Below are 27,756 nucleotides of genomic sequence, written 5' to 3' on the forward strand. Positions count from 1 at the left end.
TTCTGTTGCCAGAAACAAAGCTGAGCGTTTCCCTCACAGCGGTACTGTAGCTGTGCCCCACGGGGCTTTGATAATGCTCACTTTATTATTCAGTTAAGTAGACTTCCCAGGTTTCATGGTGAGTCCGTCCGCCCATATCCTGGATATACTGCTTCAGCTGTAGACATGAGAATGTCTAGATGACTTCTGTCACCTTAAGTCTATTAGGGCTAGTGAACAAACTGGCATAGAAAATTGAACGTGATGAGCTTTTGCTGTGTGGATCACTCAATTTTAGTTGGTGTTCCCTGTTCATCAGGTGTTCTGTGTTTCCATGCACCCCTAGAACACACTGGATACACAAAAATCACACTTAAGGGCAGGTCCCATGTCTGACAGCAGGTGGGCAACACAAAATGAACTCTATGGTATTTTTGGAGATTTTTTCCATATTGCTTTGTTTTGGCATATTTATTTATTTATTTATTTACATCCCAAATGCTGCCCCCTCTCAGTTTCCCCTCACAAAGTTTCTCCCCTATGCCCCTCCCATTCTCATCTGAGAGACTAGCTCTCCCCCTGTATCCCCCCACCCTGGGGCATCAAGTCTCTACAGGATTAAGCACATCCTCTCCCACTGAGGCACAAGGCAGTGCCAGGGACCTAGGACCAACTGGTGTATGCTCTTTCATTGGTGCTCCGTCTCTGGGAGCTCCCAGGGGTCCAGGTTAGTTGACACTGTTAGTCTTCCTGTGGAGTTACCATCCCCTTGAGGGCCAATCCTTTCCCTAACTTCCATAGGAGTCCTCGACTTCTGTCCAATGTTTGTCTGCGGGTATCTACATCTGTCTTTGTCAGCTGCCGGGTAGCTGCTATGCTGGGCTCCTGTCTGCAAGCACCACATAGGATCATTGACAGTGTAAGGAACTGATGCCTGTCCATAGTATGGGTCTCAAAATGGGATAGTCACTGGTCGACCATTCCTTCAGTCTCTGCTCCATCTTTGTCCCTGCATTTCTTTTAGACAGGACCTAGTTGGAGTCAAAAGTTTTGTAGGTAGATTGGTACCCTCATCCTTCTGCTGGGAGTTCTGTTTGGCTACTGGAGGTGTTCACTTCAGGTTCTACTGTTGGGCATTTTGGCTAAGGTTATCTGCATTGATAACCTCCTGGGAGCCTCCATCATCCCAGGTCTCTAGGACTTCCAAGAGAATTCTCCTATCCCCCACCCCCAGCTGCTGCATATTTTCACTCATTCTCCTGGCCCTCTGGGCCTCTCTCCTGTCTTTCATGCCTAATCCTGCCCCCCTATTCCCTTAACCCTCCCCTCTCCCACCCAGATGCTTCCCTCCCTTTGACTCCCATGACTATTTTGTCCCCCTTTCTAAGTGGGATTCAAGTATCCTCGCTTGGGCCTTCTTTTTTGCCTAATTTCTTTGGGTCTATGGGGTGTATCATGAGTATTTTGAATTTTCTAGCTAATATCCACTTATCAGTGAGTACATACCATGCAAGCCCTTTCGAGTCTGGGTTACCTCACTCAGAATAATATTTTCTAATTCCATCTATTTGCCTGCAAAATTCATGATGTCCTTGTATTAATACAGGAATAGTATTTCATTGTATAAGTGTAGCATATTTTCTGTGTCCATTCTTTGGTTGAGGAACATCTGGGTTGCTACAAGTTTCTTGCTATTATGAGGAAAGTTGGTATGAACACAGTGGAGCAGTTGGCCTTGTGGTACATTGGAGCATCTTTTGGGTATATGCCCAGGAGCAGTATACCTGGGTCTTGAGGTAGGATTATTTCCAATTTTCTGAGAAACCACCAGATTGATTTCCAGAGTGGTTGTACCAGTTTGAAATGCCACCAGCAATGAAGGAGTGTTCCCCTTTCTCCACATCCTCACCGGCATGTACTGTCACTTAAGTTTTTGATCTTGGCCATTCTGCTTGGTTGGTATAAGGTGGGGATCTCAGGGTCATTTTGATTTGCATTTTCCTGATGACTATCCATGTTGAACATTTCTTTAGGTGCTTCTCAGCCACTGAAGACACCTTTGTTAAGAATTCTCTGTTTAGTTCTGTTCCCCATTTTAAAAATGGGTTATTTGGGTTTGTTTGTTTGTTTGTTTGTTTAGTTGGTTGGTTGTTTTTTTCTGTTTTGTTTTGGTTTTTTGGAATCTAACTCCTTGAGTTTGTATATTTATATATTTAGGATATTAGCCCTCTGTCTGATGAAGGATTAGTAAAGATCTTTTCCCAATCTGCCACTTTGTCCTATTGACAGTGTCCTTTGCCTTACAAGTTTTTTGTCATATATTGCTTTTTTTTGGGGGGTGCTTTTTATCTATTGGTCTTTGGCTTGTATATTATGACTTTTGATTTTGTCGTTTTTTATAGAGTTGTTTGAGTTTGTGTGCTTATATATGTATACATCTTTGTACATTTGTGTTTCTTGTGATTTTTCTTTTGTTTGTTTTCATAGTTTTATTTTTAACCTGCCTGTTTGTTTTCTAGAGAGATGAAAAAGGCATGGAGTTCAAATGGTAGGAGGTAGGAATGATCTGGAAGAAGATGGGAGAAGGAAAACAGTGCTCAAAATATATTGTGTGAAAAAAATTTCAATTTTATAAAATATCACTGTATTCTATAAAAGAAACAAATCTGAGTTAGACAGTTTGAACTAAAGACAAATAATTGGTGATATCCATAATGAGTCTCTTTCCCCACTGATAAACTTTCCAACAATAAAATATTTATGTTTTTTAAATATATATATTTAAATTTTCATGGTCTTCCCCTGCATGGTTTCATGGTTTTCACCTGCAGCTAAGGAGTGATGGGCGGACCTGGTTGGAGTTAGAGAAGGGCGGGACTAGGGGCGGGCCAGGAAAGGGGCGGGGCTAGGGCGGTCGGGGTAGAAGGGCGGGACTAGCGAGGGCCCCGGCTAGGAGGGCGGGGCTAAGAATGGAACACCCCCCCCAGGAGGGCGGAGCCAGAGGTTGACTGGCTGGCAAAAGGAGAACTAGAGGCTCTATAGCCGGGGGTAAAGGGCGGGGCGGTAGGCGGGTCTTGCTGGTAAAGGTCGAAGGAAAGGCGGGCCGATAAGGCGAGGGGCGGGGAGGAGCGGGGAGGGGCGGGGCCTCACGGCGCGCTGACGTCAGAGCAGACTGCGACGCCCGTGGCCGGCCAGAGCTGAAGCGGCGGAGGTGTGTGGTGGAGCGGGCCTGGGCAGACGCGGGCCGAAGCACCTGCCTCAGCGGCGGCGGCTCCGGGGCGGGGGCGCCAGCGGCGAAACCCCCTCCCCGGGGAGGCAGGGCCGGGCCGGCACCTGGGAACCATGCATCAGAAGCTGCTGAAGAGTGCGCACTATATCGAGCTGGGCAGCTACCAGTACTGGCCGGTCCTGGTGCCCCGCGGCATCCGCCTCTACACCTATGAACAGATCCCGGTGTCCCTCAAAGACAACCCCTACATCACCGACGGCTACCGTGCCTACCTCCCCTCCAGACTGTGTATCAAAAGGTACAGTGGCTGTTGCCCGCGGCGCATCCTCTCCTCTCATGCTTTTTGTCTGCTCGCCCCATCCTTCTCCGCTATTCTCTGTGTGCATTCCTCACCTCTTGGCCCTTTATCTTTCTGCTGCTCTATCTCTCCTCCGCGGGTCCTTGATCCACTAAATAACAATGATACCAACATCGTTGCCTTCTCCATTGGCCCTTTGCTGTTTACAAAGCGCTTTTACATCCTTTTTTTCCATTTGGCAATCACTGGGGATATGGGTTGGAATCTTCCCCGCTGACAATGGCCGAACCTTATTTGCTCTGTATACCTGAGCTTTGTTTCTAGGGCAGCACTGTGGGGATTCAGAAGTGTTGGCCAGTTGAATGTCCATATAATAGCAGACAAGTCCACATTGCTGTGACTATGTATGTGGGAAGCCCTGATTCATTCAATCATCTAGCAAATGGGCACTGAGGCTCTGCTAGGTGGTAGGCACCATACCAGTTGCAGAAGGCCGGCATGGTCCTTGTTCCCACGACGCTGCTAAGGGCTAGCCTAAGTGGCAGACACTAAAAGGGATAATTACACTATTACATAATAGTAGTTGTGGAGAATGCTGTGTAGGAAAAACCCCGTAGCAAAGAAAGCTGAAGGGACAGCCGGGCCAACAGAACACCTTAGAAGCCTCTGAACAAAATGGATTTGTTGATTTAGAGCTTTAAAATGAGAGTCCCAAAAGCTTTCTGTTTAAAAAGAAAATTTAAAAATGGCCCTAGTTTTCAGAGTAGCTTTCTATTAGAACTCACTGTGTGTACTAAAGTTCTCACTCAAGCAGAAGTTTGGTACAGTACTCCAGGTCACTGGAGTGGCACACTCGGCTTTCCACAGTGTGGGCTGTTGGATTGCTCAACCAGCAACCTCGTGTGTTTATTGATCTTTCCAGCATGGTCTTTCCTGAACTCATTTCTTTTTGTACTGCCTTGAAAGTGTTTTTGTGACATTGCTTGAATAGATGACCAGGTGGATGTCACAATTTGAGTTTTGATTACTGCTTTATTTCTCCAGTGCTTCCTGTGCATAATTAAGCAGTCAGAGCTAAGCCCTGTTGTAGAGATGGAGGAAGCAGGCCAGAAATGGGTTGTTGTGAATATTGTACCCACCCAGCTGTGCTTCCTCTACATTCTGATGTCTTGAGTCCCAATCTGAAGGAGTTGAAATCAGGACATAAATAAAACGTTAGTTAGATCTTGAGTTGTTGAGTCAGACACAAGTTAACAAACCTGCCTCTTAACTGCTTCAGAAATTTGAGCAAGAGTTAACCTGTTGATTTTGAAGATACAATTTATGAGTGCCCAGCTTTTCTAACAATAATACTTTATCCTTTTGCGGGAATACTCTTCCTATAATATTGATCTTATCCAAGTTGGGCCTTTACCCTCTCTTCTCCTAACCTTCAAGAGTCTCCCGGACAGATTTTACATGTGAAGAGAGATTTTATACGTCCATCCATTCTATCTGCATTCTGTTCCTGGGAAGGAACACAGACAGAGTATGTTTAGTTAATCAGGTTATACTGGGTTTCATAAAATGAATAGCATTGCTTGCCAAAACAGTCCTATAATTAGATGCTTCTAGAGCATTCTTTTAGTTCCTCCCCCAATTACAGATAGCCTTTATATTGATGGTAGTCAAGATAAAGTCTGTGTCTCCAGATACATGATATTCTTTATTCTTGATCATTGAGACTTCACCATGTTTTTCCCTCATAACGATGAAGCTGTGAAACCCATAGGAACTGCTGCAGACGGGTAGTTGTACATTCATGCTCTTTATAACTTCTGATTCAGGGCCTGGGGGAGATTGTTCAGTGCTTAGGAGCTTTGGCTGCCCTCCCAGAAGACTTGCCTTTGATTTCCAGCACCCACAACTCACAACTGTCTATAACTCCAGTTCCTGATGCCTTCTAGCTTCTAGGTACTGGGCACACATGTGATACACAGACAGACATACAGGTAAAACACCCACAGATAGGAAATAAGAATAATTAAACTTTACCCTGCCCCCCAAAAAACTGATTTATTAACAGCCAAGGTGTTAGTTTAGCAAAAGATTTGGTTTTGCTAGAGACATGCAGGAGTACTTAAATCTTCAGTCATGACATCACCTTATAGAAAAAAACGAAGAACCATTTCCCAGAATTGCGAAAGATTTGGAAGCAAGCAGGAGCACCTAATGCAACGCCTTTTCTTTATGGATGAAGAAACTGATTCCTGGTCTGGATAATAGTCTTTGCCAGCCTGTGCTGCCAAGACATTTTAAGAGGACAAATAGTACCCACTCACAAAGTAATCTCCCATTGCTCCTAAGAGGGGCAAACTCATGCCACCTGAAGCTCAAACTGGTTTCAGAACCTGCATAGCAAAATTGCTCTGGCATGCCTGCCTGTCTTCAGGACCTCTCCAGTGGGTTCTTTTGTGTGTGTTTTGTCTACCTAGATGCACTGAACTTTGAACATGTATTTAATAAGTGAATAAGAGGTATTTTATCTTTATGCCTTAACTTTCACTGAGCAGTCTTGGTTTACTGCCCCTGACAGTTTGCTAGCTAACTTCCAGTGTTTGCACGCTTGCTTCATTTCTGGAGAAAGGAAGGGATCTGAGCAAAGACTCAGCTTTCAAAAGTGATGCAGTCGGGGGAAGGAAGTAGAGAAAGCAGTGTGGGTTGAAGGCCCAAAGCTGTAGCTCCCAGGATTAGTGCAAATGGGGGAAAGTCACAGAAATAGTAACCATTCATCCAGTCTTAGAAAGGCAGAAAGGTTGGAGGCTGAGCACGTTCCCCAGTCCCTAACCACTGAGCCACAGTGAATCTGAGCTTTGTTTGTTTTCTTTGTAGTTTGTTTATTCTATCCAATGAGACGGTAAACATCTGGAGTCATTTGCTGGGGTTTTTTCTCTTCTTCACCCTGGGGATATATGACATGACATCCGTGCTGCCTTCGGCCAGCGCATCCAGAGAAGACTTTGTGATTTGCTCTATTTGTCTTTTCTGCTTTCAGGTGAGTCATTCTGCAAACACCCTTTGGGGTGAAGAGAACTTTTGTCAGGAATGCTTGCACAGCGATCTTCTTCAGACCCACCGCTTGCTTTGAGCAGCCCTGCAGAGGGCACATGGGACAGCTTATTTGCTTTCATAGCATAAGCCCATAGGAGCTGCTGCTCTGTCTCTCTGGGAGTTGTTATTGCAGCAGTTTGTAATCCACTACATTTCAAAGACGTGGGAACTGTGTTCATCCTTCCCACCCAACCCCAGTCTGAGGCAGAGCCCCATTGTGTAGCCCAGGCTGGCCTTGAACTTGAATTTTCCTCAGCTTCCCACCTCATGAAATGCCAGGATTATAGGCATACATGACCACGCCTTGCTTTCTAATCTTTGTAGACATCTTGGTTCTAAGATGAACACTAGGGTGTGAGTCTGACTGTACTCTATTATCTGGTGAAAGTTAGTATCTACTTAAAGCCTGCTATTTAAGTATACGCATGCCTTGCGTTTGCTGTGTTCACACTGCCTTTCTCTCACTCCTTACCTCACTGGCGTTGACCTAATGCTTCAGTGTCAGTTTCCTTAGATCCCTTTGTAGTTGCTTGGTTTCAAATTGATTGCATTTTTATTTTGTCTTTAGCTTATGAGTTTATTAATTATGTTACACTTGTATTTTTCCAAGGATCTATAGAAATATCTTTAAATTTAACATCTAATAATTGTCAAACAGACCATTTTTTGTTACTAAAATTAGACTTTTGCTCCTACAATATATTCTGATTACCATTTCCCCTCCGTAACCTCCTCCCAGACCCTTCCCACCTTCCCATCCATCCAACTCCATGCCTTTCTTCTCTCTCCTTAGAAAACAGGCAAAGAAACAAACCAGAGATGAACAGAAGAAACGGGGAGGAACAAAAGAGAAGTGTGCACACAGGCACACACACACATACACTCACAGAAGTACACATTCATGCAAAGCCTATAAGCACACACACACACACACACACACACACACACACACACACACACAAACAGATACACCCAAGTAGAGGCACACATTCATGGAACGCCCATAAAAACACAAAATCAGAAACCATAATATATGAGCATAAGACAAATTAGGTTAAGAAAATGCTCAAACAAATCATTAAGTTATATTAAAACAAACCCAGAAATTACCATGGAGTTCATTTTGTGTCGGCTGCTGACTGCTGAGCGCAATCGATGGCTGGGCATGGGCAGCCTTCAGATGTGGTTTGTTCCAGTGTGACTCCATTGGAGAACAGTGTTTCCCTTGTGAATGCTTATCAACTGGAAATAGCTTCTGGGAGGGATGGGGATTCGAGTCTACTTCCGCTTCTCAACGCTGGTTCCTCATCTGGCTTAGGCCTGTGCAGGCCTCAGGCATGCCAACACAGTGTGTGTGAGTTCATTTGTGTATCAATCCCATTGAGTCTGGAGCACAGTCTTTCCTAAGGGTCATATGTCCCCCTGGCTCTGATATCCTTGTCACCTCCTCTTGTGCAGAGTTTCCTGAACCATGAGGAAGATTTGATAGAGACGTCCCATTTAGAACTGGCATTCGCTCTCTACACATTGTCCGGCTGTGGGTCCCTGCATTTAGGCTGTCTACTATTAGAGGAAGCTCTTCTGATGAGGGCCGAGCAAGACATTAACCTATGAGTGTAGCAGAATGTCATTAGGACTCGTTATATTGCTGCATTCTCTTAGCAGAACAGTCGTATTTGCTTTTCCCCACTAGGTCCATGGCCTATCTAGTCTCAGGTTCTTGTCTTCCCAGGCAGTGTTGGGCTTGGCGTCCATCTCATGGAGTGTGACTTCAATCGAGTCGGACAGTGGTTGGTTACTCCCGTAACTTTGGGCACTGTTAAACTGGCACAATCAAAGTGTTCAAATAGACCGTTTAAAAGGAGGAAATAAATACAGGCGATAGCCTGTTGACATTTTGATGATTTCACCCCGTGAAAATGAGACGAAAAGGCAGCATCACACTTGCTCCTGACAGACTTAGGCCAGGGCTCTGCACTTGGAGAGGAGAACCAGGAATTCACCGCATAGTGGTTTTATTACGTCTTATATTTCAGACCTTGCCATTTTGCTTCAAACTTTGGTCCTAAAGGACTAAGAAATATATTAGAAACATCTTAAATTTTCGTTTTAGTAATTTCAACTTTAATATAACAGATGTTTATTTAATGTCCCTATGTACTTCCATGCCCCATGCAGCAGTAATGTGTAAGGATGAATAGAATAAACATCCCAATGAGATCAAGTCCTGTATGTAGGATGGGAGAAAAGTAAATCGGGCCATTCAACCAGGAAAAATGCTACGTGAAGGGCCAGAAGCAACAGACAACATAGTGCTGTCCAGACGTAGAGGCTTTCATCTTCCATCTGAGTCCTGGAGTAGCAGAGGAAAAGGGAAAACAGGCAGCTGGCAGGGGCCAGATCATGGCCTACTCTGTTATCCCGCCAGTGTGCCGATCGATGTACGTGGATGTACACTGTAATTATCTTCCGACTTTGGTAGTGAAACACGCCATAGGATGCTTTCTGCTGGATCTGAAAAATACACATTTGCCAAAATCGTAGTCTCTCTAGGAGCTCTTAACAAGGGCATACACCTCTTTAAACAGAACATAGAAAATATAGATTCACCTTTTAAAATATGGAGTGCTTTCTTTTTGATACTGTAGTTTTTCTTCCTCAGATGCCTCCCTTCACAACGAGGTCAAATGTATTACTGCTATTTGTAATTACTATCGGTTACTGTCTGCACGTGTCAGTAGTCAAGCAGATCAGAGTTTAAGACGGAAAGGAAAAGTCACCTGAAATCCCACTCCCACGGTAGCCTTGGCTGTCATGGCAGTTCTAATAGGCATTGTGTGCACACGGCTGCCTCGGGTCATCCTCTCTGCCTGTCCACTGGCTGCTTCCAAGCTCACATCATTTTGCTGCCTACCTTGCTGCTGCCTCGTGCATCATCCTGTGTGATACTGAGATCGTTCTCTCTCTCCACCACAGTTTTCTCCAGGCTTATGCATGTAAGCTCAGGGATGACCAGAGAACACAACCGAGCAAGACACATGAGTAGGCCAGCCACCTATGGTGGCTTAATAGTCAAAAACCACATGCCAACAAAGACTGTGACAGTAGATGAACTAAATCTTGGTTAACTGTGGTATTACTGAGCATGGCCACCCAGTCTCCTCAAGCTGGGTAGGCTTGCTTAAAAACAAACAACTGGATGTTCGTTTCTCTAAAAGAGCTAGCTGCTCAAAATACATCTGTCGGTTGGGCTTACTTCACAGTAGTTTACTCTCCCATTTTCTCCACTCCCAGTGTCACTGACTTGGTAAACTCAGCATTGTTCCCCAGGGCTGTGCTTGTCCAGTCTACACCTCTGTAAAGGTGGTCTTCATGCCATCAGAAAATTTGTAACTGGGCCATAGTTCAAAAATTAAAGCACCTTGTTGTATAGTCACTTTAATTGTGGCATGAAGAAATCTGCATTTCTTTCTTTGTTGGTTCCATATTTTTCATTATATGGCTTGTCTTTATGGACCCCTCCCCCCGAATGCCCTGTGAACTCTGGCTGAATGTTGACACAGTGCAGATGTCAGCTCTCCCTCTTGTGATGCTTTTCCCTTCTCCAGGCACCCCTGCAGCCCTACTACATGCACCACACAGCCAGCACCGTCTTTCCTTGCTTTCCTACGGTCTTCACTGACTTCTATAGAAGTTGTTATAGCAGGGTTTCTCAAAAAAAAAAAAAATCCCCTAGAGTAGAAGTCACATCTTCATATCCCTTGCATTGCTTGACCCATAACAGGTCATTGAGAGCCAGTTCTAAGTCCTCAGAGCAGCTGTATGCATCAGTAGCTTTGCTGGCCCTTGGGAAAACATACACACTTGATTTTTCATGGATATAATGAAACCATATTTACTTAGAACTTTGAAGTCACCTATAGTCTTTAAGTTAAACAAAAACAAGTTGTAGCCTGGTATGGTGGCACATACGCTAAAATGTGAAAGATTTATACGATCTGGAAAAAAAAAAAACAGAATATTGGCATGAACCTTTAAACCAATACCTGGAATACAGAGGAAGGAGGTCTCTGACTTCAAGGCCAGCCTGGTTTATGTAGTGAGTTCCAGACCAATCAGGGCTCATAGTGAGACCTTGTCTCACAATGATAACAAAGTATATTAATTATAATAAGTAAATTTGATTAAAGTACTTATCATGTTTGTAGACATGTATATCACAGGTCCTTGGAACACATATGTTACAGGGACATGTAACATGTTATCAATAAGTCACTTCTAAGGAATAGATTAAATGACAGGGGCTTGTATTTTATACAGTGTACAATTCTGTATCCTTTGATTTCTCCTAAGGGATGTATGCTAATTTAATGACTGGTATAAAAGTAAACTCATTTATGAATCAGAGTAACCTTAGGAGGTATTTTGGAAATATTTGCAGTAAAAATATTTGCATTGTATTATTTTCCCAATTTTGGTTATTTATCTACAGTTTTATGCTTTAAAATAATTATAATTTGTAAGTTTGGTAACTGAGATCCTCATTTTACTGATGAGCTTAGATCAGTGGCAGTTAGCCCTATGATGAGGTGCATTGCACTGAAGTGACCGTGACTTGCTGACCTGACATCTAAGCCATATCTCTGAGCACCATTCACGAATTGCTTGGCTTTCCGTTTTCTCCCTTTGTTCTTATGGTCTGCATTTCCTTTTGTAGGTTTGCATGCTTTGCTCGGTGGGGTATCATCTTTTTTCCTGTCATCGGTCAGAAAAAACTTGTCGGAGATGGATGGCATTGGATTACGCAGGGATTTCTATTGGAATACTGGGCTGCTATGTCTCGGGAGTATTTTATGCATTTTATTGCAATAATGTAAGTGCTCAGAACTTTCCTACTCTGTCTTCTATATAGGATTTGGAGTTTCTTGCACTGGTTCAAATCTATGAATGCAACTTAACAGGAGAGACTTGCGTGGGGACAAACTTAATTTTCAAAAGGATCCTATGATCTCTGATAATTACTATGGGTCCGTAGGTTTTTGTTTTTTTAATTTTATGGTGGAAACTGACTTAAAGAATGGAGATACAACACAGAGCATGCAGCCCTACTGTTACACACTTTGCTTGTTATTTCGTCTCACTGCACCTCTCTTTCTGAGCCCACTCAGTGCTTCTCTCCAGTACCACACATCTGCTGGGAGTAGTCATTCTTTCCCAGTGAGCAGGTTGTGTCCTGCCCAAGCTTCCCTCCCTGTGCAGTGCGTCCACGGCACCCCAGTTTATAAAACTTGTTTGTAAAAGTCTTCCAGAGGACTCGGGTTTGATTCCCAGAACCCACGTGTCAGCTCATGGCACTCTGTAGCATCAGTTTTGTGGGACCTTGCATCTCTTCTGGCCTCTGAGACATCAGGCATGCAGGTGATCCACAGACATAAATGCTGTGGAACACCCATACATTTATACCATAAATTTATTCAAAACAAAAATGAACTACCAAAGAAGACAGTCTTAGGCTTGAATATATGAGGACCATTATTAACTACGTATGTGATTTTTAGACATAGTTACATTATAAAATACTATATCATTAAATACATATGTAATTACTGTGTACATCAATTGGATTGTACTAATAAACTGATTGCATGTGCCCATAAGTAAATAGGACCATTCTGTGTGCGACTGTGTGCATCCTTAAAGGAAAGGTCTGGACACTAGCTGTGGAGAAGGCTGATGTTCAGTCATACCTAAACTGCTGTTTTATACTACAGTTAGGTTTTCTGTTTACCTCTTCCTAAGTATCAAAATAGAAAACTTATTTTATGAAAAATAAAAAATAAACCTAGAAAAAGAGAAGAAAACTATGGCATCAATAATCCACAGTTACACAGAAGAGAAATTCCTGTCTTCTCCCAGCATCTGTAGCTCCAAGCTTTTCCTTTCTTCAGTGGCCCCTGCCTGTCAAGGGATATAAACCACTCTGAGAGTGAGCCTAAAACTGGACCCTTGGTCCAGATGGAACACTTGGGTTCACGCAGGACAAACGATCTGATGGGTAATTTCTCGACCTGAGCAGCCCACAGATGCCTGGGAGCCCAGGTAAGGAAGCTTCCACTTTGTATAGCTGACTTTTGAGCCCAAACCCCTCTGTGCTGTTCAGTTAGGGACTGAGTACTTCATAACTCTTCATGTATACTTAGCTGGCTCTAAACTCTTTTTGTCTGAGTGACCATTCTTTCACGTTTCCCTTATTTTCTGCAAACTTGGGCCATCCTTGTTCAGGCCCTTTAATGGAAGCCCTTTATGTGGTTCCTCAGGCAAGAAAGGGTTGAACCTTCCTCAGCTTTCCTTCTCAAATAATCAGCTATATCTGGTATATCAGATGTGTGTGTGTGTGTGTGTGTGTGTGTGTGTGTGTGCGCGCACAAACATACATACATACTCCATCCCAGGGGTGTGGGTGTGTGGGTGTGTACAAACATACCTCCACACTTCATCCCAGCTGCATCTCTCCCACTTCCTCCCATCTCTTCTCTGTACTGGTATCTGAACTCTTGCCTCAGTTACCACATTCTGGGGTTCTGGGTCCATGCCACCAACCCAGAATGCACCCTGTTCTTTAGCAGCCCCTAGTGTGTCAGTTTGGCAGAGTTCATCTTAGTCACATCTTCCAACCTTTCTCCAAGCCACCCTGGCCTCTCTGCTCCTTCTCCCAGGGCATTGCATCTGCAATCCTCACCAGCTTAGATGTTGTCTTCTATGTGGAAGTGCCTTCAGCGAGCCCACGTAACATTTGCTGTTCTTGCTTCAGTGGTTCTACAACACTCTATTTGTGACTTGGTCACAGTGTTATCAGTACATTATCATCATGTTCTCAAGGCTGCCCCTCCCACAGTCTGAGCTCAGATACCAGGAGAGTCCATGCCATAGGCAACCTTGTTCCTACAACATTCTGCCGGGGCCTAGCATTTTACAGGTACTCAGAAAATGCTTTTGTACAATGAAGCAAGTGTGGCCTTTTACCAGTTCATTTTCAATTTTTGTTTGTCATCCTAAGAAACTTTTCAAAAACTTATCATTTGTATAGAACACACCTTAAAATGTGTGTGTGGGGGGGGGGGGTCTGGTTTGGCTATTACGGCCAATCACTAGAGCCTGTAATGCTTAATGTCAATGCCCAGATCACTGTTTCCCTTTCATTCTAGTACTGGCGTCAGGTGTACCTGATCACCGTGCTTGCGATGATCCTGGCAGTGTTCTTCGCACAGATCCATCCCAGTTACCTCACACAGCAGTGGCAGAGGCTCCGCCCCATCATCTTCTGTTCTGTTTCGGGATATGGAGTGATCCCTACTCTTCACTGGGTTTGGCTCAATGGAGGAATCAGTGCTCCTATAGTACAGGTAGGTTGAGTGTGGTCAGAATTTTTTTTTATTTTTTTGTTCTTCATTTTCATTCCTTGCTGAAAGTGCTGTAATCAGGCCATGTGGGTAGCTCTGAATCCTTTGGGAGCGTGTCTTTAATTGTGTATTGAGACATTGTTTCCGCTGCTATATAGATAAGCATACCTTTCCAAATCATAAGTTAGCCCCTACTCATTACTGAGGAGTCATTGTATGAAATAATATTCCTTTTCTGTCACAGTGTGTAAGTACACATGTCATTTCTTGGGACCACTTCTGAGGTTGCAGTTTGTCTGCTGGGCTGGTGATAATAGGGTAGACACTAGGTTACAGAAGTGGGAGCAGCTGCTTTCTTTTTAGGGTGAGGATGAGGGTCTGAGGAGGAATTTTTGGTTGGAGATGCATAAGCGATGTAAATAAAGCAGACCGAGGGTTGAAGTGAGGCTGGCGCCGGAGAAGGTGATAGGTAGTCAACACTAGTGTATTGGTAGCTGGAACTAAAGGAGTCTGCTCAACCCTCCAAGAAGAGTAAATTGAGAAGGAAAAGAAAAGCCGTTGATATTACTCAGATCCTGTGGATGGGTGATAGATGACAGGAAGAACTCCAGGAGGGCTCCGTCTTCCTGCGGGTCACAGAAATTTGTTTCTGTGTTCATAGAAATTCTTGTAAAAAGGCTCCCAGTATGTGCTGTAGAGAACACTTGAAAATGCTGGTTGTGGGTAAGTACACCAGGAAAGCTGATGAGGCAGGTGTCGCAGAGCCCTTCGTCTGGACTTGCGTGGACTTGTCACTGTCCAGGAGACTGAGTTTGGAGAGGAAGGGCTGAAAGTGGGCTTGCTGTCACTGTGTGAGGCTCATCAGCATAGGGAAAGCAGAAAAGAGAAAGGTGGTCTGTGACAGTGACACAGAGGCCTGGGATTCAAGAAGGGAGCCCAGCTGTGATGAGTGAGGAAGGACCTAGTTGTCCTGCTATGTGTGAGACATCATTTCTCTGGCCATCTTGGTCCCCCAAGAATAAGAATAAGACAGTAGAATGAGAAGCTGCGACCTGTGGTTTAATTCTAACAGAAATGAATGACTGGCAACTAATACAGAAGTGATTAATTTTAGAGGTGGTAAAATAATTTTAGAGCTATAAAGAACAAGAACTTTTAAGCTGATGGATTTTAGGAAAATTTGAATACTCCTATTTTCACAAGACTTAAGATAGAAAATGTGAATAAAGACAATGGCTCTTAAAAACAATTCTAATAAGATCATCAATCATTCTAGCGAAGAAGCAAAAGAGAGACTTGAAGAAATTCACTAAAAAAGCTCTCATTTTTAAAAAATGAGAAGAGTTGTCACTCCCAAAGATGAGATTTTCAGAAGGGTTAGGCCTAACAGGCGGTTGAAGGTGCATTCTAAGATGGTTAGGAATCCAAGACTGATGAACCAGAAGAATACAGAGTTGGAAATGGCCAGGATCATTCTCACATACTTGAAAAGGAAGAAAGAAGTTGTCTTTATTTTTTATGTGAATTATTGGTAAATTGGGTTTGTAATGAGAATTAGGAACAGCGTGTATGTTTTAGCTCATTGGTTTTCACTAGAGTTGGGAAGACCACTGGGCCTATGCATCAGCAGTGAGATGAAGAGCTTCGTGCAGAGATGCTCAGGGCACTTGTCTGGCTGTAGGAAGGACTCTAGCTATCCTTGCCTTGGACAGGGTTGTTCAGAAGTGTCTTCAGTCTCTGCTGACTCAGCTCTCTTCCACATGGCGCTCTGTAACCTCTTTGCAGAGGAGATGGGCAGTCTCAGGACTGTCACCAGCTAAGCTCCCTGAGTAGCCAGACTCTGGGGCTGACAGTGACAGTGTACTCCATTGCTGTGGACCTTTATTCCTATGGGACGAGAGTAAGAGACCATTACTGTAAGAGACTGTCAGCAGGATAGCGGAGATGTAGCAACCTTTAAACCCTACTTCTGACCTCCGGCAGGTGTCAGTAGTACTGGGGAAGCCTAAGAAAGCCTACTTTGCTTTCCAGGACTTCGCACCCCGAGTAATTGTGATGTACGTGATTGCTCTTCTTGCTTTCCTGTTCTACATTTCCAAAGTCCCAGAACGGTACTTTCCAGGTAGGTCCTTGTTCATCACAATTTTATAGCTGTCTTCTAAAAATACATTTGAAGTAAATGCTTCTGATAATCAAAATTTAGATTGTCTCTCAGTATTATTGATTATGGAACGATTCTTCCATTCTTAAGCATTCTTAATCCATAACTTTAAATTTCAGGGAGCTTTCACAGATATTTCCTACTGCCCTCACAGAATGATTTGGGGTCAGGGGCTGGGGTTGACACTGTTGTTCAGTTATGAGCTTGTGACAGTGTTCATCTGACTCCAAGGATCATGTGACTTCTGACCTCTGTTCTTTTTACCATTGGGCAGTATCATTAGCTGCCATGTTCTTCTGTCCATACCAACTTGTTCCTATTCAGTAAATTCATATGCAGACATACGGCAAGAAATGCAGGAAGCAAAGACACAAAGGCAGTTACAACAAGACAGGTTCAGAGTCTGTTTTCTACCTGTACATTAGGGCTTTATCTGTGATTTCTGATATCTGAAGGAAAGCATTCCAGTGTGGTTTCTAGGAATGTATCCCACGGGTAAGAGGATTGTGCCTCACACAATTCTATGCAGTAGGTCAAGGCACCCAATCTGGCCTCAAGCGTCCTACCACCACTGTTAGAGAGGGGTTTGCACCACGTCACCATAGCAGGACTAAGGGGAATGTTGAGAGTTGTCCTAGTTCTGGTTTTGTTGACCGGGAAACACCAGGAAGCTCCCCTGCATTGATGATCAATTAGTCCTTCCCAACTGTATAACACCTAACAGGTTCACATGCAGCCAGACAATGCATGCGCTCCGGCAAGAGTGCTACCTAAAGCATGTGGACCTGGAGCACTAGTGCCTCTTGTTTCTCATGCAATATTTCCCCAACTCTGCCAACTGTGCTGAGACATGGAAGATCAATTTTCTGAAATTAAACCTTACCTTAAATGTTTTTCACATTTACTGTGTGTGTGTGTGCTTACATGTGTGCACCCATGAGTTGGGGGGGCAGGTGTCACAATGTCCAAGCATCAGCCAGAGGACAACTTTGAAAGCTCAGACACCCCTCTGTGGGCTCCCTCTTATTCCAGGGCCCATGGATTTGAGGGATAGCAGGGTCCATCAGACTTGATGTCAGGTACCTTTACTTGCTGAGTTATTTCATTGGCCCACACAAATCACATTCAAAAAAATAAAGTTGAGGTCTAAGGACATACTACCCAAACATGTCTGATGTCATCTATAAACAGTTGGGAGCAGCACTTCTGAAATTAACTTGCATGCTTAAGGAATAAAACCTTAAATATGAGTCTATCCTCTTAAAAATACTTGGATCTGAATTAATCTATAGTCAGTCTGGCCAGAGACAGAAGTATATTTTTCTTTTAATACTGAAATAATAAGCATCAGCCTTTCTTTCTGTTCTCCCAGGACAACTAAACTACCTCGGATCAAGCCACCAGATCTGGCATGTCCTTGCAGTAGTGATGCTGTATTGGTGGCATCAGTCAACAGTGTATGTCATGCAGTACAGACACAGCAAGCCTTGCCCTGACTATGTTTCCCACCTGTGACTCCAGGTATGGCCCCCCCTGGTGAATCCAGTCATTCAGCAATATACACTGGGGAATTTTAGACCCCATTTTTCTAAGCCTCCTCCCCCCTTTTTTTTACTTGTTTAATGAGTCACAATGCTTTATAAAAATGGAAGAATATACTCGGATCTATAGTAAGAACTGTGCTTGACCCTTGCAGCAGTGGTTCGCTGTGGTCCAGACAGTGAAAGTTAAATCCGTTGAGAACGTTTTGAGTAGCAGCAGTGGGTCATGAAATGACTCTAAGCTCTGTGTAGTCCAGCTTCATTCATTAGGAAGGGCTCCTGTCTATAGGCAATGGAGACATCCTACATGATGACTCTCAGAGGAGACAGTGTCATTAAATGATCAAATTTAAGTGCCTCTTCAAGGCCAGGGTTGCTACATCCTGTGCTGCACCAAGCTAAGCAGGGCAGCTGAATCATCACAGTCTGTGAGAAACTGGCACCTGACTTACTACCCTTAGCCAGGTTCTCCTCTCCTTAAGAACATTTAGGGTTTTGGTTTTGTTTTGGTTTTGTTGTGATAGTTTTTTGTTTGTTTGTTTTTATATTTGCTAGCAAAAAATTTAATTCCACCTTTAATTAAGAAAGGTGGTGAGATGAGAAACAAATGTGTACTGCTGTTTTTAAGAAAGGGTATTAGATTGGAAACCAGGGGCATGAGTGAGCAACACACTGTCTGATAACCCAGTCCTCAGTCTAATTTTGCTCCAAATATTATTTAATTCCATATTATAATTGGATTCTTGACACTGAATTCTGATCTCAGTTTTCCAAAAGAACGTTCATCTCTAACTCTGTTGTCCTAAGTTTCATGGGTTCCAAACTATATGGGTGCTACTTTGAAGGCCATTCGATCTGGGTGGCCCTTACCTGACCATGAAGTGAACCTTGAGCCTTAGAACATGGCTCATCTGGTCATGGTGAGATTATTCACTGCACTCCAGTCCTGCTTACTCTGTTCCGACATTTTACTGACAACTTAAGAAGTATGTATAAACACCATGTATGACTGAGAGCTGAAGTGCTGTCCTTGTTTAAACTCAGTAGATCTTACTGCCCTGTCAGATAGTGTGACTCTTATTCTAAATGCTAAATCATTCACACTATTCATGGAAACGTCTGCTGTCCACCAAAATACAAAGTATCACCTAAGTTTCCTAATAAGTTGACAAGCTGTTTTAAATACTGGTATATTTAGAAAAATAGAATTAACTAATGTATCATAAACTTTGTCTCGTCATCGATGTTTATTCATAAATGCACTTTCTGTATCTAGTATTAGGAAAGTAGATACGCCTCTGCAGAGGCTTTCTTTCTAGTCTAGTGGTTTTGGAATTTAAATTTCCCATGCTAGAATGTTAGCAGGAATTTTTCCCAGTGATCTCTGTAAAGGACACCACTTCATTGCCATTGTTATGATGGAACACTATTTTGAAAGTGGCTGTTGTACCTTAGGGTCACAAATTCAACTCATAGGAACAATTTTAGATGACCTAAATATAACAAAAGTAGGATTTATTTTTTCAGAAAATATCCTTTATTGGTCAGTGTTGTTCTTGAATACACATTTTGTCCTTTTGTCCAGAAGAAATATACTAAATAGTTATGAAGTAAAAACTGAGAGTAAAATTCAGTAACTTTAGATATGGAACCATTTTTATTATGAATTCTAAAAAAAAAATATTCTTTTTTAAGTTTCCTTTTTTTTTCTTTTTTCAGACAAGGTCCCACTCTGTAGCCCTGGAACTTGCTATATAGATCAGGCTGGCTTTGTAGTCAGAGAGCCACCTGCCTCTCCCTTCTGAATACTGGGATTAAAGGTGTGTGCCACCATGCCCAGCCATATAAGTTTTACTTTAAAACTTAAAATGCCTAGTTTCTTTTTGTACATGAATTCTGTACTAACTGCTGTATGTATAACACACATAAAAAGAGTATACTTTGTTCTCAAACAACAGTTCTTTAAATTTAAGACCTAAGTCTGACTGTAGGGACAGTTATTCCATGTTCTCTGAAATGTTGAGTATTGTAAAAAACAAAAAGCAAAAAACTACTTCACCTATCTTTATAATGTATTTATTATAAAGGAATGACTGTGGATTGCTGTCAACTCTAAACACTTCTGTATGTCAGCATTTATTGACCATCTACTGTGTGCAGAGCACTACTGATAAAAAATTTATTCATGTTAAAGAATATTTGACAACTGCTTAAAAATCTGAGCTTTGTAATAATGTATAGTTTTGTTTTTGTTAGTTTATTAAAATAAGTTGAAAATTGTACTTCCAGCTACAGTATTTTAAAAAAGTTAGTCTTACTAGCTTATATAAACTGTAAAAGCTAAGACTTTGAAAGTACTGTTTTTTAACTGTGACTGTTTTAAATTATAAGAATTTATAGAGATGCAGTTATCTCACTTAATAAACAATCATCTTTCTCTGTAGAGCCATTTTCCAACAGCAAGACACTGTTCATCTTTGTGGCTTATACTAAGTGCAGTTAAGTAGCTGCATGGCAGAGTGTACATATGTAAATAAATACGGTTTACTAAATGCGTGCTGCTCGTCATTCCTTGTGATATACTACAGCTTGAAATCACGTCAGCGTCAAATGATGAGTCAGGGACTGTCACAGCTATAATCCCACTGGGCAGAGTATCCATTGTGATGACTGTGCTTGAAGAACACAGAGCTGCACAACTCTCCACTTGGCAGGCGTCCCCCAGAGATACACCCTGCCCTGTACTGAATGCCAAGGGGCAAGGCCTGCACTTCTGGATTCCTGCCACTTGCTGAGAAGGTCCAAGTCCACCCAAGAAGCTGCATTTCTTCCAACTCCACTTACCAGTGTGAAGCAGCTTGGCTGTTAGCAAAGGGGAAAGGGGTCTCCTATATGTATTGTCACAGTAACTGTTTACACTGTTAAGAAATGTAGTCTTCTGGGCTGATGAGAATGGTCTAGTCTGAAACTTACCCTTCAAAATGTTGTCTGTAAGGGTGAGAAGCAGCCGTAGGCCCTCTTGAGGAGAGTGAACTTGCAGACCTGTGAACAGCCTCCAAGGCCCTCATCCTGCTCCTCCAATGTGGCATCAAGCTCCTGCCCAGCATGCAGGTCCTCAGAGTTGTACCGGCCTATGTGCTTTCTTAATATGCAACAGTTCTAAAAGATCATGTCTTTTCAACATGAGTATTAGCTGTGCTATGCATATTGCTTGAGCCAGCCTTTCCTAGAAAGGAATAATTCAAAATAAACATCTCAAATAGTGTATGTTCCTCTTTGGAGAGGTAAACCATAACTGGATCTAAGTGACTGCTTTGCACTGGTTAAAGTCCACTCATACCAAACAAAATGGACCTGTTCACAGCTGAGAAAGTGTACAAGCCACCAATCAGATTCCAGATTGTGGAATCTGCATTCTAAGTTGAGACTGCAGCCAAAGTTAGTGCATCAATCTTATACATAGTACATTTCTTTAATATGCCAAAGCCTCTTTTATTCTTAAAATACTTAACCAAATTTATTAAAATAATGCTAACAGTCTTTTAAATTAAAAAAAGACAAAATCAAACAAAATAAGGTACAAATTAAATACTACACCAGACGAGTAATTGAAAAGGCATGCTAAGATCTGTGTTCTGACCTTACAAGCAGTGTATTAGTAAATTTGTGACAACTGTGTTATGAAGAATGTTTGTTGCAGAAAAATTAGGCCAAGTGCATTTTCTTAAATCCTAAACCATGAGCTCTTGGAGAACAGCACACAAAACTGAGACAGGATCCACGATGAGGGTGAAAGAACTGAACAGAAGTTTGTAATGAAACTTTTAATGATACAAATAATAATAAAAAAACTCCAAAGGCATTGATTATAAAGAATAAGCAATCCATTTGGGATTTATTGCATTTAAAGAAGGCAGATTATTAAAACAGTATGATAAATACAGTAAGAAAATAACTTTAAATCTCAAACAAAATAGTGAACAGAATTCAAGACTAAGCAATGTAAAGGCAATAAGGTAATAAAATTAGTGCTTTACTGGGTACAGGGAAAGCAACTGAATTCTATTTCAAACATCTCCCAGCTACATTTGAGGGCTTAAGTTACTTTAGCAAGTATGTTTTATAACAATTAGAAATATAACTAAGGATATAAACCCGGTTTACTTAAAGATTAAAGTTATTTGCTTAGTGGTACATAAAAGGCTTCAGAAAATTCAAGTTTAACAAAAACATGGAAGTGTAATCAAAGAAAGTGCACTTAAAGCTGTTTGCCAGCAATTAAAAGGGATCTTCCAGGCTGGAAGGCTGAAAGCCCTAAAGCGCTTGCCTAGCTTGTGCAAGGCCCTGGGTTCAGTTCCCAGCACCACAAAAGAAAGAACAAGTGGCTACTACTCCTTCTATTAATAGGATAACCTTTCAGTCCCAAAAAAGAACATAGTAATAAAATCAGTTTTCCTGAAAGTAGCACTGTGAATTTTAAAAATTAAAAACAAAAAAACAAGACTAAAAACCTAAACCAGACCCAGCCCTCTGTATTTTCATCTACTTCTTCCTTTTAGTGGCTTTTTAAAACTCCCTCACTAGAAGTGAATGCTCTTTAAAAAAACAAAACAAAACAAAACAGATTGCCTTTCTAAATTCACATTAAGTCCGTAATAGACAGCCATGGTGTGCATGTGTCTTTTTATCTTAGTAGAAAACACCACTGAGTATAACTTTTTCCAACAGTCATTTGTTACTCTCTCAGTAGACACATCATCTCCTCACAGTAGACTGTCAGCTCAGTAACTGGACATAAATTGATGACTAGTTTTGCTTAAAAATAAAAGAAAAAATGACAGAGTTCACTATGCATTCTACAAGTATTAAATATATCCAAACTCCCCATAAGTCGTGAGTCTAATGCATGTGTACCTTCTAGCAATGCTTAAGTGAAGTACCCAGACCTGGATGACCCAACTGAGAGGCGCACCAGAGTAGGTGGGCTCCACCTTAGTATTCTCTACCAGGAAGAGGAGAGCAGTCAGCCCCTGTTATCAGGGGAGGACTGACTGCAAAGTGCACAGATCTGAAGGCCAAGTGACTCCCTAAGTGCCCAGGGGAGGAGCACTCAGTGCTTAATATTCTAGTCAGTTCCATTCTCACCCAGCGTGGAGTAGACCTTTTCTCCAGCTCCATACCAAGCAACCTCTGTGCCTTAGTAGATCCATTTTTTTCAATGCCCTAAAAGATTCTCTGGCAATACTAACCTTTTATAGATGTGATCCAAGTTAAGCAAAGGGTCCACTTTTTAAGAACAGATTCAAAGTTAATGAGCACTGTTAAAGCTTCAAGATAACAACTCTGGCCTCAGACTCTCTTGCTGGATTCCTAATGTGACTTCCCTTTGATGTTCAAGTCCAACAGGTTTAGTTAGAACTGCTTTGCATACTTAGAAGCACAGGGCACACCCAAATGACATTCTTTAAACCAGAACTGGGCTGCCCCATAATAGAGCCAAGCCTTGCAGTGGGTGCTGGGTAAGTGCTCACTGTGCGTGGGAGCCAAGCTCTTGTAAGGAAATTAGCGACAATGACATTTAAATGGAGTCTCCTCATCTTGAGAAAATGCCATTAACAGCAACGCAAAGGAGCTGCCCATTGGACCTCCAATTAAGTCACTGTCCAATGAGCTGGTCTCAAGAGGAGCATCACCTGCTGGGCTGTCCGAGGCAATGTAAACATTTTAAGCTGGGGCAGAGTTGTTTCCTAAGACTTTGTCTAGCATAAGCCTAAGGGGCTGTGTCAGTGAAATCACATATTCAGTGCATTGAAAGGCAAGTGGAACTCTGATTTTATATTCACAACTCAGAAGACCACATCAGTTCATCATTACTTTAGGAAGAAAGTATTACTGAATCTGTTTGTAGCTTAAAGGGTCTATACCATTCCCATTAGAGAGGTTAATCAACCTGAGAACCAGAAAAAAAGGTGCAAACATAGTCTCTGCCTTTGGCACAAGGACAGTAGGTGGTGCAGCCTGGTTCTGGGTGGCGGTGTGATGTGGCCTGCTCCTGTCCACACTACCCCGGCTGAGCCCACAGAGGAGGAGACAAACAACACAAAAAGGACAGTGGTTTGTTATGTATTTTGCTTCTTTCCAAGTTCTGAGCTCTAAAAGCAGGCAAATGATTTCCCCTCTCAGGGCACTAAACTGAAGAGGTTTAATAAGATTACTCTTTAAGATACACTAACTGGGGGCAAAGAGAGTTAACTTAAAATATAGCAATCAATAGCAATAGCTGTTGATGTAGAAACTTCAAATGTTCATCTGTAAAGACAGCTAATCATAACTTAAGACAGACACAGGAAGCGCGGACATTCACATTAACTGATCTAGAACGCCTATCGCTAATCACAACTAGAAAATTTCAAGTTTCTCATTATGACTGGTGATAGTTTTTAAAAGGCAATTTGGTAGCTTAGTTCTTTTCACTATTGATGCAAACGGGTGGCAGAATTAAGCTCCCAGTCCCACCATCTAGTTCTTCCATCCACTGAGGGTCTGGCTGCCAGTGCAGAGGGACTGGCTGTCACTGTCGGAGCACTGTAGTAGAACGGCGCCCCCTAACCCTGAAGGAAGGAACTGCAGCCCAGGACTCCCCAGTGCTGGATGAGGGTGGGGCTGTCATAAAGTAAGTCAGTAAATGCAACATGATTTTACATTGTAAACTTCTTTACAAATTAAAGTTTCAGCTACATTGTTTCTGAAATTAAATTTCTATATAACCTGCCCCCCCATCAATGTACTTCAGTAGGGACATAATAAAGGTTTTGGCAACTACCCATTCAAAAACAAAGTATTTCTGAAGTACCAAATGTTGCTTTTCTTTTTGAAGTATCATTCTTTTACATTTTTTCAAATGCCAGATATTTCTCTCTGTATTTTTGTTCTAGGCATTCCACATTGTAAAAATTTATTTTTGATAGATTAAAAACTGCATATATATTATCATATACATGTTTTGACCTATACACCGGTAGAAGGGCTAAAGTGAATTTATATATATACATTATTTCATATACTTATCATTGCAGAGTCCATTATTAATGGCACTTGTTTTTTTTTTAAAATGCAAACTTTTTTAGGCACAATAGTCAGTTTTGTCTGGCCCCACCTTACAGAGAAGTGTAGGAAGAGCATACCCTATGCTGTTTCCTCATAGGTGGAAACATTCAGTCAGCCTGGCTTCCAATGCTGGATCTGGGGTCTGCACCTAGGTGACATTTTGACATCCGAAGTGATAAGCTTCCCTGTCCTTCGGCGGCTACACACCAGCTTTCCCAGGAAGCCCCACAAGTGACCCTCTGTCAGTAGCCAAAGCCCTTGGAGCTTTCGATTTAGGCCTCCTCCTGGTTGGAGAAGGCATCAACTTACTACCCTGTACAAGTAATTCCATTTGGTTTATTTAAGAATCATCTATCCTGATTAACCTGTGTGAGTGAATGACATAACTATACAAATACGTTTTCATCCAGATTCATAAAACTACTCATACTTTTTTTGAAACAGGAGTTATTGCTGAGTCCCCCTGAAAGATCTACTGTTTAGAAGGAAATGGAGCAGCACCAAAGGGGTCTAGTTCGACCGACTGGGACTGTTGTGAAGTGACGCTTTGCACCACGAGTTCTGTGAAGGGCACGGCACCAAAGTCATCCATTCTCAATGCGTCTGCACTGTGGAATGACCCATGTACTGAATTCTGTCGTGGCCTCCCAGGCAAAATGGTGTTGTGATCAACACAGATGTCGCTTAGGCTCTGATGGGACTGGTGCCACAAGTCTGGAGGATGAAAAGGCTTGGCACCAAAAGGGTCCAATAGACTCTCGTCAGGTTGCAGGACACTGGCCCTGTCTTTGCCATCAGTCAGCGCGACGCTGATGTTCTCCTTGGAGTCTGAAATGGTTAAAAACTCATTGCTGCTTTGTGAGTCTCTGCGGCCCACCTTCTTGTGTCTGCGGGTCCTCTCGGGCGTGCGGTAGGGAGGCTTCAGAGTCTTCTTAGCGCTGGTGGGCGTGCCGTGATGGCGCTTCCCGTTGCTTTTGGATACATCCTGCTTTGTGCGTCTCTGGCGAGAGGACAGTTTCTGCAAGCTGCGTTGCTTGACTTTTTGCTGCTGCTGACTCCCGGTTATTTCCTCAAAGGGCACGAGCCCAAAAACATCCTCCTTGCTTTCACTTTTACTGGCTGACATGGAAAATGGCTGAAAGGGAGTGGAGCCAAATATATCTACACTTCTGGGCCGTGCAGGAAGAGGATGTGTGTCTGGCCCCACTGCGGGCCAGTCCTGTACGTTGACCTTCTTGTTGAAGGGTGCCTTTGTAAACACGTCGAAGTCCTCCTGCTCTGGAAATGCCTGCTGGGAGAGGTTCTTCCCATTCCCTCTGTGCTGCAGCTGTGGAGCAGGCACTGCAAAGAAGGGAACAGCACCAAACACATCGAACTCCTGACTGGGAGTCAGAGCATCAGCTGGTGAATGGGCAGGGGTCAGGAGTGCTGTGTTCGGGGCACCGCCAGGTTTGTCTCTACGCAGGGAGCTCGAGTCTCCTCCCCTGGCTTTTGTCTGTTCACACTCTGAGTCAGAGCTGTGTTTGTCATCCTCTTCTTCATCTTCGGAGTCCATGAGTAAAGGCCTGTGACCTAGGTTCTCTGGCTCGGTGTCGTCATCATTAAAGTCCGCATGTTCTCCCTGTGCGTCTTCATCCTCTTGTTCTTCTTCACTGCTCTTAGGAGAAGGGGGGTCTGATTCAAAATCGCTTTCAGAATCGTCATTTCCCTTTTGCACTTGACCCCTAACTGCGGGATTCTCTGAGCTTTTCTTTCCTGCTCGCTGATCTTTGCATATTGGACTTGAGCTTCCATTTTTGGTAGGGTTTGCAGTGGTATTTTTTTGATTTGGAGAATGTTCCGTTTTCTTTTCAGGAGAACCTAAAAGTTCAAAGAAAACTCATTACAGTATTCAAGTATTTCAATATCTACTTATACTAAACACATGGCATTCTGTATCCTTCACACAGGCTCCTTCCAGGGAGGAGTGCTGTTAGTCCCTGGCCATGTCCTGGGCAGGTGATTGGTCTCTGTACACATGGCACAGACTGTCGGGACAAAGCCACTGCATTCACAGCACCATCACAGGACCCTCAGTAGGACAAGGACATTAATGGTCTTCTCTACTGTCAAAATCCACTCTCCAAGCGAACTTCATTTCAACTTGTAGTTCTGTTTTCTCTTTACTAAGTATCTGCCTGCCTGTGTGCCCTGTGTGTTGTTTTACATCTTCACTTTGCTGTCTGAAAATTGGTATTGTAAGTTAGTATGGATCTGTCTCACACAGACTGATCAAAGCTAAGGTCTAGCTCTGACGAAGACACTCTCAAGGACACTTAATGAGGTGGCACCACGTGCCTTCTCTGACTAGCACATCTTTAATTAAGACACCTTAGTTTGCTTGAAAATAGACTGGCCTACTGAACTGGATGTTTCCCCGAGGTGAGCATCAGTTTGTATTGATCCAAATTACAAGTACTGATCTCTTCCCTCCTTATGACTAAGATGTTTTTCCAAACAATTACTGAGGACTGGAAGTACAAAGTGTAGTCATGAAAACTAATTAGCTTATGATAGAAGAACTACTCATTTTCCTCATGCAAAGGTCTCTGATATGGTGGCTTTAGCGTTATTTCCTTCTCTCCAAAGTCCACAGTCATGTTCTGACAACTGTCACCCACACTCTTCCACCAACACCCCCTTAATCATGTCAGTTCCCCATAGCCCTGTCCTAGAGGTCTGTCCCTCTGCAGCCTCACCGTTCAAAGCTTCACGCCAGGTGCCTCATGCAGCAGTGGTTCTGGCTGACATCTTTTTAGCTGACATCTTCATGGGAAATTCCAATCTAACATTTCTTTTGCTTCCCTCCCGAGACAATGCATCCTACCAGTACTTGAAGGCAGGAATCCCTAAGGCTATCAGCTTCCTTTAGGATATATTCATCACCAGTTCCTAAATTAACCGCACCTCCA

General features: G+C 42.8%; 2 protein-coding genes across 5 annotated transcripts in view; one reads left to right on the forward strand and one right to left on the reverse strand.

Annotated features, from left to right (window-relative positions):
* Positions 1 to 3,171: 3,171 nt before the first annotated feature.
* Positions 3,172 to 26,383, forward strand: Paqr3 (progestin and adipoQ receptor family member 3). Of its 2 annotated transcripts, none has more exons than XM_028773638.1 (7): positions 3,172 to 3,506; positions 6,378 to 6,540; positions 11,314 to 11,469; positions 13,802 to 13,999; positions 16,028 to 16,118; positions 17,530 to 17,678; positions 25,250 to 26,383. In XM_028773638.1, exons 1-6 carry the CDS (start codon positions 3,322 to 3,324, stop codon positions 17,670 to 17,672), a joined length of 936 nt encoding a protein of 311 aa, XP_028629471.1. In that variant the 5' UTR covers positions 3,172 to 3,321; the 3' UTR covers positions 17,673 to 17,678; positions 25,250 to 26,383. The 2 variants fall into 2 exon arrangements, with proteins under 2 accessions (XP_028629471.1, XP_028629472.1); XM_028773639.1 differs by lacking the exon at positions 25,250 to 26,383 and adding an exon at positions 19,418 to 20,252 and having other exon boundaries at positions 3,213 to 3,506.
* The window catches only part of Bmp2k (BMP2 inducible kinase), a 106,227-nt gene continuing 99,978 nt past the window's right edge, over positions 21,508 to 27,756 (reverse strand). For all 3 annotated transcript variants that reach the window (XM_028773635.1, XM_028773637.1, XM_028773636.1), the window contains one exon: positions 21,508 to 26,665. In XM_028773635.1, the coding sequence (XP_028629468.1) occupies positions 25,278 to 26,665 (1,388 nt within the window). In that variant the 3' untranslated portion in view covers positions 21,508 to 25,277. The remainder of the gene's footprint in view (positions 26,666 to 27,756) is intronic.

This window comes from Grammomys surdaster, unplaced genomic scaffold, assembly GCF_004785775.1.
Source record: "Grammomys surdaster isolate TR1022 unplaced genomic scaffold, NIH_TR_1.0 233, whole genome shotgun sequence".
NCBI classification, from domain to species: Eukaryota; Metazoa; Chordata; class Mammalia; order Rodentia; family Muridae; genus Grammomys; species Grammomys surdaster.